Source organism: Punica granatum, chromosome 7, assembly GCF_007655135.1.
Source record: "Punica granatum isolate Tunisia-2019 chromosome 7, ASM765513v2, whole genome shotgun sequence".
In the NCBI taxonomy this organism is placed as follows: Eukaryota; Viridiplantae; Streptophyta; class Magnoliopsida; order Myrtales; family Lythraceae; genus Punica; species Punica granatum.
In genome coordinates this window covers 1,119,164-1,133,055 of record NC_045133.1, presented here as the reverse complement: position 1 = coordinate 1,133,055, position 13,892 = coordinate 1,119,164, and the positions used below count along the sequence as shown (strand labels likewise).

Sequence of the window (13,892 nt, the reverse complement as noted above, 5' to 3'; positions counted from 1 at the left end):
GACACTCATAGATTTACTGCAAGGTGCAGATAGATCCTCGTATTCGATTCACGTTACGAAACAAATATGATTCACATGAAAATAGAGAGATCGAAGACAAGCCCACGTAAATAAAATGAGCGCACAGTCATCCTGCATGCATAAGGTCCGGCCATGCATCTGCTCCCAGAGGAGATTAAGTCAGGTATCAATAAGTAAAATGCTAATGAGTCCATGCAAAATTTTCTCGAATTCAGCTACGTTTGGCAACAGATACGCTCCGATTCTGATTCAAGTAGTCACCTTGAGTCGCGCTTGAGATACATGTTTCTCGATCTAACACGAACATTGATATTAAAAAAAGACTCGGAAAGAGACCGAAATATAATTAGACTGCTTCCTTACAACATCAGGAGATCGTTTCTCCCTTCTTGATTTACAACAAAAAAACAATAAAATTAAATCTCTCATTTCTCACAGAAGAACAGGGGACGACTAACTACCATAATTGTCACAACTATTATTACATCGGTTGCAGAACGAGATTCTTTTTGGCGGGGGTAGGGGAACGCAGGGTGATGTTTGTGTTGCGAGAACTGAGAGGCGGTTGATCGGGAATGGTTCAAGAACTCATTCAATAGGACCGTTATTGAGAGACATCACCACCCCATGACTTTTGACTCTTGGATGAACGGGATAATTCGGTTCATACAGAGGGGAAGTACTTGTTGAGGTTGAAAGGCAAGGAGTAGAACTCTTCGCTTCTTGTGTCGCCCTTAAAGGTCCGGAACTTGTCCCACCACTGCTTTCCCCTATCCTTCCTGATCTGGCCATCCTTCTTGTGCAGCGTATTGTCCAGGAAGTACGCCAAGCAGCCCGCCACGAAAGCCTCCGAGGAGAATGGGACATTGACAATATCATTGAACTGAAGAAACATATACACCAGAAACAAATTTTAGTTAGCGGAAAAAACAATAAAGCCACCATAAGTGCAGGGAATGTTTTTTTCCCCCCATACGGCTCTGATACCATTTGTCAGAGTGAGCGGCAGTGAGCTCCTCATGGTAAACTATTAACCACCCCAAGCAACTAGAAATCCGGTAGGGGTCATTCCAATGCCGGAAACGAATGCATTCAGACAAGTCTCCCGAGTTTGGGAAGAAATGCATAATTTTCGACTATACGAATTTTGTTTATCAGAAGGATGCATACCCATCTGGCTCCAGTGTGGACAGCCCCACGGCCATTTATGGCCAGGTACTCGTTGAAGTACTGCGGGATAGACAAGCCCATGAAGATAGAGAAGCCCAATATGAACAACGTTCGGAAGCTGTTAAGGTTGCAGTACTGAAGAAAGCTCACACCCACCACACCTGACATAAGAAACTCATGTGAATTGTTTGCCGCGTATTTCTTGCTTGAAACAATGAATCAGTAGCACACTCACCAACGTACGCGAAGAAAACACAGTACAAAGCTGCAAAAATAGGAGTGGGTATCGAAGCAAACACAGCTCCAAACTTTCCTGTTCATTCAGGAACAACGAACAAGCATAACAAGAAAATGAACCTCCAGGAGAAAAAGACAAACGAAAAGCGTTTTTCTTTCATCATTTTCTTTCGAGAAGAAGAGGCTTGATTAAGAAAATCTGATGATTCGAGCAGGCGTACCGAGAATGGAAAAGAAAATCATGAATCCAGCTGATATCTGCACGACCCTTCTACTACCAACACGAGTCAACGCCATAAGACCAGCATTTTCTCTGCGAAGGGCCCACATAAAATCATCGTGCTGATTTTCTGATCCGTTTCAAACTAAACTGAAGGTAAATTCTTACACTGAGACTGATGCTGCATTAACTGTTCCAAACAAGGCTGCTATCAAAATCCCTACACCCTGAGGAAAAGTAATATATGATGATGATCTTCAGTTTACGTGGTAATCTTTGACCACATTCATTGATTAGAAGTCACGATAACAGAATCGGAGATTTGAAGGTGAATGAAGTTTTCTGTTCACCTGCCAACCAACTCCACGACTGAGAACAGATGGGGGCATATGGGTCGCACTTGCATACCTTTGCACTGCCATAAATGCGCCAGTGGACTGCTCGCAAAAATAATTTAACAAGCGAAAAGCAAATTAGGGAAGTATGCAATATAAGCAACTAAAATAAGAAAACACCGCATAACTTTGTGAGATGTAACTAAATAAGTACAGAAGTGTGACGATGATAAATTTATTCTGCCAAGAAATATGAGTGGCTTCATAGTCATCGAGAGAAAAAATTTTGCTTTGAGACACGGAAAAGACGACTGAATTAACTAATGATGCCCAAAGCAAATTCCCCAATATTCAGGGTTTGAAATTTAAAACACAAAGAAAACAGTGATAAAACAACTAATATGGCATGTGAAAACAGAAACTAGACCGAAAGTACCTCAACAAGAGCAACAAAAGATGCCATCATCATTGCGAAAGCTTCACCAGCATCAAATGAAGGCGGTCCCCACTGAAAAGGATATGGAACTCTTATCCTGCAGAACCAGATTCGGTTACATATGCACACTGAGACTTCTTATCTTGGAATCCTTCCATAGGCAAGATAAATGATTCAGCCCCTATTAGAAATATGATGCATGAAATCCAAAGGATCATATGATACTTCAAAAGGGTAAAAAACCAGAAACAAATATAATCTGCAAGAGAAGAAACGAGCACCAAAAGGAACAAGCTAATTTCGGCTTTCTCCTACGTTTCACAAACAACAATAAAAGGAACAATCTTATCGCAAGGTTTCACTTACTTTCCCACAGATCAAGAAGCAATAACAGATACAAAGTTCAGGTTGCGCATAGCATGAGAATGGCTGTCAAAATTTGAGTAGTTAGAAATGAAGTTGGAATCTAGGGACTTACCATGGAGCAGCATCTATAAGTCCTGCACGATCAGTTCTGCAGCTTGCCTGTGTCTTCGGTGCCGCACCATTGTAGGCCCCACCGACGGTGAGCAGGTGAGCATATATCCACACTATAACAACAGCGAATAAGACAGCAAATTGCCCGAAAACTTTCTTCCCAAAGTGAATCACATGAGGCAGGTACTGCAAAGAAAAAGCCATTTTCACTTTCAGAGGAGCTAATCCACTTAGTCGTGATGCAAAAATTGCAATAGTTGCATACCTGGGAAATAAATACTAAGATGATAAGCTCAGGGAGTCCAATTTCCACACATTTAGCGACCTGCATATATTTGTAGATAAGAATCAAGAATCAACATCAAGAATGAGATCTTGCAGAGATGAGTTAGAATATGCAGAAACACTGTTATTACCCCGGGAAAACCCAACTCATAAAGCCCAAAGCCAACAAGAGCTACTAAGGGGACAGCAGAAAGGGGGCTCAAGAACCTGCATGACAAACAGGACGCAGCAAATTACATAACTGACACCAGATATAATTAAACTCCCATTCCCGGGGAAAAAAAAATTACAATCTGAACCAATTCTAACACATAAAAAAGAAATTAAATGAACCTTGCAACGTTCCGCCAGAGGCCGCTGAAGCCTAGGACAATCTGAAGAGTGGATGCAACGATAAGCGATCCCTGAATTGCCCGCATAGTCCTCTTGAATCTCTGATGGAAATTAAGTTTAGGCCACAAAGTGAGAGATGAACGATTACTGAAAAGTACAAATAAGTTTTCGACACACTAGATTTTTGTGGTTCTCCATATACTAGTAAGATCCAACAATTTCTTTATCGAAATGAGTAATGCTGACAGGTTGATTAAGTCCAGTTGAATACATTTATCAACAGAGACACATAAATGCTTTACCCAACCAAAAGTACTAACAAATCTTTTGTTTTAGTTTATAGGTTGAATATAATGATAAGCGACCCAATACTCCCATGTTAGCAGTGATCAAATATATCGGTTTAAGACAAGTACATCAACAGGATCAGCGGCATTATCACTGAAACGCCCAGCCAAGATGATGGAAATTGTTGTCGGCACAAAAGTGTAAGACGCTCCCATAACAGCAGGCAATCGAGTACCAAAAACCGTCTGATTCAACGTGTTTATACCGGCAACAAAGAGCAGTGTCTGTATTACTTGGGCTTTCTCCTCCTGTACAAGTTTCATAGCTTATGAGTTGTATAATTGAAGATAACCTTGGAAAAATGGCATCTTAACTTATATTGTAGTTCAGTAACGTACATTTCTTCCGCCCATCTGGGGGACAAGGGCGGTGGGAATGATGACCGATGTGCCAAGCATTACGAGGAAGTGTTGGAAACCGAGCAGGACAGCTTCAGCTGTATTATTTCAAATAAAAACCATTTCAGACATTAATTTCATTTCATATAGATTCAAAAAGTAAGATGTAACGACTAGAAAAATCACTACTTTTGAAAGAACAGAATCTGATCATATTATCCAAGCAGAGTAAAAAAAAATTTCTTTTTTTTCCCCTTCTTTTTAATAAAGTTGGATTCAGAAGATACTCTTAGATCCCGGAAATCACCACCATGATTCACATCTGAAATCAAATCGAACAAGAACTAGGATGGTCAGTGCCCGCTACGAAAATGAAATCATTTTCTCGTAAGCAAAGGGAGTAATAAGAATCTTTACCGTGCTAGCAGCACCAACTACAAGAAAAGCCAACGAGCATATTTTGCCCACCAAACAAGGAGAATTTTCCAAAAAGGAGCTACTTTCAGCAATTAAATACAGGGAAAAAAAGAATATTCAAAAGGATAGACAACCAATAGAGCGCAAATCCTCTCTGAATATACTAAATAAGATCACGAGATCCCTTCTAAAGAAGAAGCATGACTACAAAAACATACAGGTTACGGTAACTCCTACTACGATTCGTTTCGATTCTTTAAGCCTCGCGAGGAGCTGTTCTCGTCGGACCCATCAAACTCAAATTGGGTGTACAACTTTTTCGGATAACCGGGCCCCTGAAGAATCAAATTTTGAAGAAGTTGCAATAGACAGTCGAGGTTAGAGACACTCACGCCATGGAGGGGGACTTGTAATGCAGTAAGAGATGCCGAGAAGCTGATCCTTCGGTGGGTGCGGCGGCGGGTCACCAGACTTATCTGCCATCTTCTTCTTTCCCTACTCTCCCTCTCTCTTTCTCTCTCTCTTACTCTCTGGGCGGGTGCTGCTTACAGAGCTCTGTTAACTAACAAAGCAACACCAATGATCAGTGAATCAAGTGGAGCTAACAGCAGCAAGAACAGGAATCAGAGCACAAACCCAGAAGCTAAACGCAAGCAGATATACAGACCCACCAGAAGCTGTGAGGTTATAGGAGATGAAACTGCAGGATTTTCTTGGAGCAGAAAGTGCTAATCAGAGCAAAGGGGAAAAGGTACCTTTTTGCTTGGCTATCCTTTAGAAGCAAAATCAAGTGGAAAGAAAGCAAGAAAGCAAGCATTAAAGTCAAGAGCTTTATTGAAGGTACCCCACTCACCTTAGAAACTTTCAAGGTGAATAGGGCCGGTGAGGGAGGATAGGGATGAAGTGAATGAATACAAGCAGCTTGGTGCTCAACAGGAAGACAATCAGACAGTACAAAGAAACAGCGGTGAGCGATGAGTGACGACGGACGAGCAAGTAAGGAAGGAAGGAAGGAAGGAAGTAGAAGAAATATGGGCAGCAAACAGGACACTCTCTCTCTCTCTCTCTCTCTGGAACCTTTAGCTGCTGGCTGGACCATGAAAATACTGCCTAACTAACAGTTGTTTTACATTATTTATATGTTAAGTTTTTGGGTTTTACTTTTTTGAGATAAGTAATACTCCGTTAGATTTCGCAATCGAATTTTAAAATTTTAACTCTAATAAATTTACGTTCGATTTCGAGTTGAATTAATGATCCAACTCAATTTAATTTTATGTAATGATTGTAAGCATTGATAAATAGATTAAAATATGATAATATATATGTATGTATATATAAATGAGAAAATAAATAGAAAATTTATTATTAAGAAATTAGTTATGAAAACGGTTAGGAAAAACTATCATTAAATGAAAGAAAAAATAAAATAGGTAATGATTATATTGTTGAATTTAGAGAAATGTAGAGTTGAGTCGAATAAAATTGAATTTTACTTAAAAAAACAAACGGAGTTAAGTTTTGGGATTCATTGGGGAGCTTATTATATGGAAATTCATAAAAATTCTAATCAAATTCAATTCGAGATATGTCGATTCACTGAGATGCATATACTTTCTCATAGTGTATTTTTTTTTCATTTATCAAATTCGAATTATTAACTTTATTTAAGAAAAAATTGAGCGCCCAACTACCTAATTATCTCAAGCTGGCATTCAGGAGCTTTTCTTGGGTAAGGCAGAAGAGAACAAATGCACAAAATACCTCCACCTGTAATAAGCATGATGACACAGCAGCAGCAGTCCCTTTCAGCAAATGCAATCCATTGAGATTAATTATAAGCTCCTAAAACTCATCATATAGAGATACATACATACATTTTCTTTCTTCTGGCAAATCACCACCCCTCGGGTGTCACTTAACTTGACCACTAAGATCAGGTTTCGTATAAAGCATGATAAAGAAATGAAATGAGTGTAACAACGAGAGAAAATATAAGTTTTCAGAAAACATGACAGATATATAATTAAAATATTAGACCTCCAGCCTATCTCAGGATTGTATTTACAAAATAAAATAAAATAAATCTCTTAAAGGTATAACAAGTTAATAAGATGGAGCACAAGAGTGTAAATACTTCGTTCCATTACTAAACTTTTAAGTGATTTCAACGGATATAACGAGGTAATAAGATAAACGCAAGAGTAAAATGTACGTTATACTACATTCCATTACTATACACCAAGTACAACTTTTAAGTGATCTTGGCGGATATAAATCAATCACTTCCAGTTTCAAATTCCTCCACCATAACTATAGTACGCTGCAAACAGTCCGAGAGGTCCCGCGGCTTGTAACTAATAATCGGTGACTACTGTATTACCTTATAAAATAAAAACAGAATTTACTTTTCCACTTGGTAAGAAAAAGTTCGAGTTAATGAATCTTACGCTGAAGCCTATTTATAACAATACCATAAATACTTTGATTCACCACATCGACGTATTTCGATTATGGGCCTACTTCTCGGCATGTGATCGAGAAAGGATGTCTGATCATTCTGATGCCTGCGACATCAGTGTACTAAGTTTTCGTGTCCCAATGGTTTCTCTCAGTCTCGTGCTGATGGTAGGGTAGTGTCCGCACCTTCCGCGGGTGAAAGTACACGCGGGGATTTTATTTATTTTTCCCCTTTTTCCCCCCCGGGGGGTGGGGGGCATTTTGGTCATTGGGGGAGGGATGTCACGTGCGAACTGCAGTCCGGACCGTGGAAAAGACATTGGCTGTGGCGCGCTAAGCTGCAGCAGACACCTCTGCCAATGTTAACCAATAGGAGGCTGCCGCCTGTCCATGCCAATTGACTTTGACCATTCTTCTTTACAACTGGCGGGGGACTGACCTTTGGTGCCAGCCTTATACAGTTTCAACTTTCATGTTTCAAATTCATCCTGCTCCCTTAATTGCCGATGATAAATATATATATATATATAAAGATGTATATATACATTTTTTAAATTGGTCCGATTAATTCAGTTGGATTTGAATGAATTTAATAAAGGGCATATTTCTTTCTTTGATGATAAATTTTTACATACACCAAAAACTAAAGAAATCAATAAATTAGCTTAATTAAAATAGATATAGATGGATACAGAATAAGTTTTTTTTTAATAGATTATGAAGATGGCTACTTTTTTTTTTTTTTTTACCGGCGCTGAAAGAAGTTCAATAACATAAAGTCGTTAGTAATCAAAATGAGAATAATAGCTCCTAAAGTCGCTCGGGAAATGATTACTTACTTCATTTTGTATTATGTGATAAGATCTAATCTAATGAAGGATTGATGGATCCTAAGATTTGATTTTAAATAATGATCGAATTAGGAAGTTTGAAAGTGTTGGGACCTGCGGTTTTCTAGGTAAAAGTTTGACAAATTTGAGATAAGGGTCGGCAAAATTGTTACCAACATTTCTTGCTTTAAGGGAAGGAAAAGTTAGTTTAAATAAATTCTTCTTCTTTATTCCTTTAATTTTTATGCCCAAAATGCCACCCCTCTCATTGTTATATATCTGCATGAATTTGTACATATTTTCTGCTGTTAAACATCATGAAGTCAGGTCAAGTAGGGAAAAGAGAGAGATAGAGATAGAGAGGAAAATGTATGAAATTGAATTCGTGTCAAAATATTGAAAACATGATGCGTGCACAAACTGATGGATGGATATACCATTGTTTTTGAGATGTGGACCACAATAGTTGTCAAACAAGCACATACTTCATCTGCAAGTAACTAGTGAAAGGTGAATATACTTTAGAAATTTCAAGAAGAATATATTTACTTATTTTATTTAAAAGCTTCCCTTTCTCGTGATGTCAATGTCAACTCTCTGCATCCATATTCTCATGGCCATGGAGAATTTCGTTTTTCCCGAGCACCACAATTTTACCATGCAATCGGGCTAAGCAGGCCCAGCTAAGACGGTCTCTTGCTAGACATGCTGCGATGCTCTGATTCTGATAGAAGCCGCGGTAACAATCTAGTCATATTTAATGATCAATAATCACCTCTGGCACCTCTTTCACTAGTGCTTGGTCGCACATTCTAAGTCTACATTCATATAGTGTCGTGGAAGTAAGTGAATTTTAAATTAAACCATAAGTTTTCGCATGATAATACAAGAGAGTGGAAAAGAGAACACAGCGCAACATCGAGATACATCACGTATCAAGCACATGTTCCTGGGTCCAAGTGTACATATTTCATGAACGTACATGCCCATATGACATGATTGCTTCGATTGCTTTATTGAAGACAAGCAAGAGCACATTCTTTTGTCCATGGATAACTTTGTCAACACTTGAAAAGTGAGAAGAAAATGTCATATTTATAAATAAGGGGATATTCATAATCTTGTCTTCTTCTTGGGGTAATCTTTATATTTCTCCATCAATCTTTATTGGATGCCCATCAATACATGTCAAAGTCATATTGGTAAGAGCTCAAATGATACCACCTAACCCTAATAATGAAATATGGAATAATAGGAAAAGGGGCCAACTTTTTGAGGGGAAAAAGAAATACAGAACATATGGAAATGTGTTTAGAATTTTCTCATGCAGTTGCAGATATCGATTAGATCAGACTTACATCATTCTCATATATTTGTCGATTGACTTGATTCTTGCTGGTTTCCAAAGAGGGAACCTTACGTACTCAATTAACGCATCCGTATACCTAATGAGGGTCGGAGAGCGGGGTTTGACAAGCTCCACAATGTTGTATATACAGATAGATGTACAAGAAGTAGGAATAACAAGGTAGGGTTGCTTTCAATTCGTAAAAAGGCCATCATAATGGAATATCGACCCAACCTTTCCCATTGGAGGGACCACTAATACAGCAAATTCGTGGCTGGCTCCTTTTGCACCTCTTACACTGAAATGGGCCGGTTTTCCATACTGTTGAAGCCGGCCTGTATAATGTGGTCGGAACAAATCAGGCCCAGTTAAATATCTGGTCCAATGTGGCCCATTTGGGTAAAAAGTGGCCCAATACGGTCCAGTAAAAGGCCCAGACGGGGGCAAAAGCATAACGCCGGATCGTTTTGCTCTGCATCTATTTCCACCGTCTCCTCCGGTATTCCGCCCTCGAGCAGCTTCTCCTGCAGCTTCCGCTTCCCGCTCAGGCCCGAGCTTTCTGGTACCGGAGGCAGCTCCGACGACTTCCGGTGGTCTTGTCTTCTTGTAAGTTCTGAATACTTAACTGTAATTACTACTTCTGCTGCTTACGTTACCCAATTGGCTGCAACTGCAAGTAGACAAGGCTTAAAGTACGAGTTCCGAGGTCTTCCATGCGCCTTCGGTGCACATTTCATGCGATTTTGGTGTATACACGTTTGTGCTTGGCTCCTTCTATGTGTGAATAGTGTGCTGCATGCCAGCTGTTTGATGAAATGCGCCACTGCGTTTTGATGCTGCTCGAGGATGGTTCCCTCACGTTGCTTGAACTCCATGGATTGAGGTGCCCTTCCGTTTCGTGGAAGGCCAAGTGCTCTTATTTGTGTAGATAAAATTATTTCTGCTTTATTTGAATTATAAAATACGTGCTTTGCTAGTGAACAACAACCAGAAGAGGACTATTTCCATATCTATGATATAGAATCAAAGTTGTTTTTCTAATATTTTTCATTGTGACATTTGCGTGCAGATTCCGGTCAAGAATCATGTTTATAACAAGATTTTTCGGGAAAACACTTTTGGCTGCTGCTAGATCTGAATCTTCTGCTGGGACGGCTGCAGCTGCGTCCACAGTAACTGGGCACAACCCTCTTGAGGCGTTCTTTGAGGCAGATAGAAGCGCGGAAGATGATAAACCTGTTGTCTATGGTATAATGCTGTTTTCTTTATTGGCATTGAATTCTTGTTTGGTGCAGATATACGGTTAACATAATTCACATGCATGAATAGTGATGCAATTTTCAGGTAACTTGTGCATCAGTAAATTATGCATTTAATTGTTCCAAATAGGAATAAAACCTAAGATCATGGTCAACAGCTTACGTTCTAATATAAAAGCACGAGTTGTGAGTAGTGAATGATGAGTTATGCAAGCATAATTTTTCAAGTACATCTATTGCAATTGGACATGTTGTTGGGAAGTTCCCCTACAAACAAATTAAACCCTGCATATGATGTGTTAAAACTTTCTTCTCTGTCTAAGAGCCGTGTCTGGCTTTATGGTTAGCATCGATTTTCCTTGAAATATATTTTGAAGTTGTTATATCAGTACATCTGTTTGCTCCTAGAGTTACTTGGAAGTCAGGGAGAATTAATATTCACCTATGATGCAAGATCCCAATTGGCGAGGTTTCAGAATTTATTTAAAAGCCTTTCTCGAGTTTCATTGGTTTAAATTATCCTGGAGATTGCTCCTCATTCAGGCCTTCCATGCTGTGCAAATTTCTTTTCTCGGCATCTAGAGTCGACCTAGCTTTGGTTCACAAGGTGCCAAGTATGATGTGAATGTACTATATTGAAAACCAAGCTGGCTTTATCTGGTAACACTCTGTTCAGTAGTACCGTAGTACGGGACTAGGAGATTTGTTTATCATTCACCAGGATCGTGCAATTAGTATTGTTTCCCATTTATCATTGATCAGGATAGTTTGATCAGTAGTCTTTCTAATTCATCAGATATTAATTTGCATACTTTTTTTAGTCTGAACAGTAATGCTGCTGATTCACTTTCCTCATCTGGGGGGATAATGGACCTAAAAACAATTATATTCTGGTCTTTCCAGGAGTATCTAAATTCGAAATAACTGAGCATAGAGGTTTTTCATCCTCTTTGTCTATTCATATTGCTCATACTTATTGTGCCTTAACCAGCAAAATTCTTCTTCCGACCTACTTTACATGATCTTGTTTGAAGACACGCTTATCTTTATTTACAACTTCAGGTCGAAGTTGGAAGGCTTCTGAGCTGCGCCTTAAGTCGTGGGATAATCTGCATAAGCTTTGGTATGTTCTGCTGAAGGAGAAGAACATGCTGATGAGTCAGCGTCAGATGCTACATGCCCAGAACCTGAGGTTTCCGAATCCAGAGCGCCTCCCCAAGGTAGAATTTAGTTTTTGAATCAATATCCAATCATTTGTTCAGTTGCTCAAATAAATCACTTACCAAGCTCTGTAATTAAGACGAGTAGAAAAGATTAAAAATTATTTACGAGATCCTAGCTAAAATTTATCTCCTCCAAGCTTCTCAACTCACTAACTAGATTATCTATATTGTTAACAACGAATGAGCTCAGGTGAGGAAGTCGATGTGCCGAATCAAGCAAGTACTCACCGAGAGAGCAATAGAAGAACCAGATTCGAGGAGGTCTTCAGAGATGAAGAGGATGATAAATGCGTTGTGAGGTCTCCAAGTTCCCTATAGAGTGATTGCATGATTTCGGTAATTACGCGGACCATCTTTGCAACAGTTTCCGAGTCTAAGAGATTGTGAGGCTGTTTCTGACTTGTTTAGATGGTCTGATCTTATATCCGCACGGCGTTGCAGAATATAATTAGTTAAGCTTTAGTTTCTGAGATGGGTGTGATGTTTCTCTCCATCTCATTCTGGAGTTAGAAATTGAGGACATCCTGATGATGTCGAAACTGAAATGAGATGTTGTTTGTTGAATATGTCGTGTTTCTCGATTTTGGTTCGTAAGGAATGAGTCCAGAATATATATTATTTGCATTCCTCAATCTGATGCGATCATCGGATATTATTCTCCTTTATGCCATTGGAAGTTTGCTTTTGAGCTCCTCCCTATGTCCCTGAGATGGTCCACAATTATTGTGAAAAAAACTTCCCATATATGGACGGACATTAGGGCGTTAGCATTTTCAGACTTCAAATCTATCAGGACCTGTGAAGATGATGATTTATTGTCTGCTTGTTATTGGGGTGAGTCATGAGTGAGACTGATGGAGAATGAGAGGGGGACAAGACTTGCAGTGAATTTGGTGCAGAAAAAGGGGGGAAGTGATGGGGTCGGATGGTTTAATCATGATGGAGACCCAAACCTGAGTACTTTTATGTCTCCTGCCAGTCTGTGAAATAATGTCAGAAAGAAGAATGGGAGGTGGGGTGGTGGGTGTTGGGCCCCACCCGCTCTGCAGCTTTGATTGCTCAGCTTGCATTTGGTTTTCGGGCCGGATGAATCATATAATTCAATTTAATTTTATGCTAGGGTTATAAATATTGATAAATATATTAATGTATAAGAATATAATATATATGTATATATAGACTTGAACATAGATGAAATTTTTTATTATTAAAAATTACTTTTAAAAATAATTAAAAATATGAGTGATAAAGTATTATTAAATGAAAGGAAAAGACAAAATAGTAATTATTATATTGTTGAAAGTGATATTGAGTAAAATCGGATTATTATTTGAAAAATAAATAAAGCGTCGGTGTTTTGTTTTGGATTCAAGTGATACATATGCATCCATGTATGTGTCTATTTATGTACCACTTAGGACGTGCATTATATGTATAGATTTGAGAAAAGGAAAAGTGGAGGAGTCATGATAGAGACAGCTTATGAGGGGAGGGGATCTGAATGCTGATATGATGATAGATATAGCTTTGTTGTGTATTCGGGAAGCCATTGATTGGCTGGTTCTAAAATTGTATCTTTGAACATGGGCATCGTGATGAGTGATGGGTGGGTGTGAGATGGAATGGACTTAAGTTGGAGCCCGAGATAGATGAAGAGGAGCTCGGTGAAGTCGAGTATGAGGTTGGATCTTATACCTCTAGATCTTTGTTTGGATTTAGTATCAGTTTTGTTGTGGCATCGGCCTCGCGAGGAACGAAAACAAGCTAAGAGGGGATCAATTTAAAGCTTGCACAGGAAGAATCACATGTCCGAGTATGATTTCTTGACATATCGGACTGATCCCCATAGGCCTTGTGTGGTATTGACTTCATCCTACATATTATGTAAAGCACTACAATGTTATTTTTGCTCGAGAGGTTATGATGCCACTTTGTGTCTTTAGGAGCGTATGTCGTCGGATTCAAGAATTGAATTCTTGTTGTATAGGATAATCATTGATTACATATGATGGTCACGTCTTATATTTTGTCAAGGTCGCGGGTCTCGAGATCGCGAGTGAAATACTTCGAAGTTGAGGGACTTGATTAGCAATTTTTTAGAGACATGAATAATAAGTAGCACGAACGAACTACCCGTCCCCCTCAAAGGAGAGCC

General features: G+C 39.1%; 2 protein-coding genes across 6 annotated transcripts; one reads left to right on the top strand and one right to left on the bottom strand.

Annotated features, from left to right (window-relative positions):
* Positions 1-327: 327 nt before the first annotated feature.
* Positions 328-5,711, bottom strand: LOC116213966 (nucleobase-ascorbate transporter 6-like). Of its 5 annotated transcripts, none has more exons than XM_031549137.1 (15): positions 5,373-5,711; positions 5,010-5,179; positions 4,201-4,298; positions 3,931-4,110; positions 3,515-3,615; positions 3,313-3,388; positions 3,162-3,221; positions 2,898-3,082; positions 2,420-2,516; positions 1,999-2,085; positions 1,817-1,875; positions 1,650-1,741; positions 1,427-1,504; positions 1,192-1,352; positions 328-904 (listed from the first exon to the last, which is right to left on the bottom strand). In XM_031549137.1, the coding sequence occupies exons 2-15, from the start codon at positions 5,098-5,100 to the stop codon at positions 686-688; spliced, it is 1,584 nt and encodes a 527-aa protein (XP_031404997.1). In that variant the 5' UTR covers positions 5,101-5,179; positions 5,373-5,711; the 3' UTR covers positions 328-685. The 5 variants fall into 5 exon arrangements, with proteins under 5 accessions (XP_031404997.1, XP_031404996.1, XP_031405001.1 ...); XM_031549136.1 differs by having other exon boundaries at positions 5,471-5,711; XM_031549141.1 differs by having other exon boundaries at positions 5,010-5,172; positions 5,471-5,711.
* A 3,992-nt stretch (positions 5,712-9,703) lies between these two features.
* LOC116212811 (39S ribosomal protein L47, mitochondrial) lies at positions 9,704-12,369 on the top strand. The gene is made up of 4 exons (XM_031547519.1): positions 9,704-9,861; positions 10,325-10,503; positions 11,577-11,734; positions 11,928-12,369. The coding sequence occupies exons 2-4, from the start codon at positions 10,341-10,343 to the stop codon at positions 12,033-12,035; spliced, it is 429 nt and encodes a 142-aa protein (XP_031403379.1). The 5' UTR covers positions 9,704-9,861; positions 10,325-10,340; the 3' UTR covers positions 12,036-12,369.
* Positions 12,370-13,892: the final 1,523 nt, after the last annotated feature.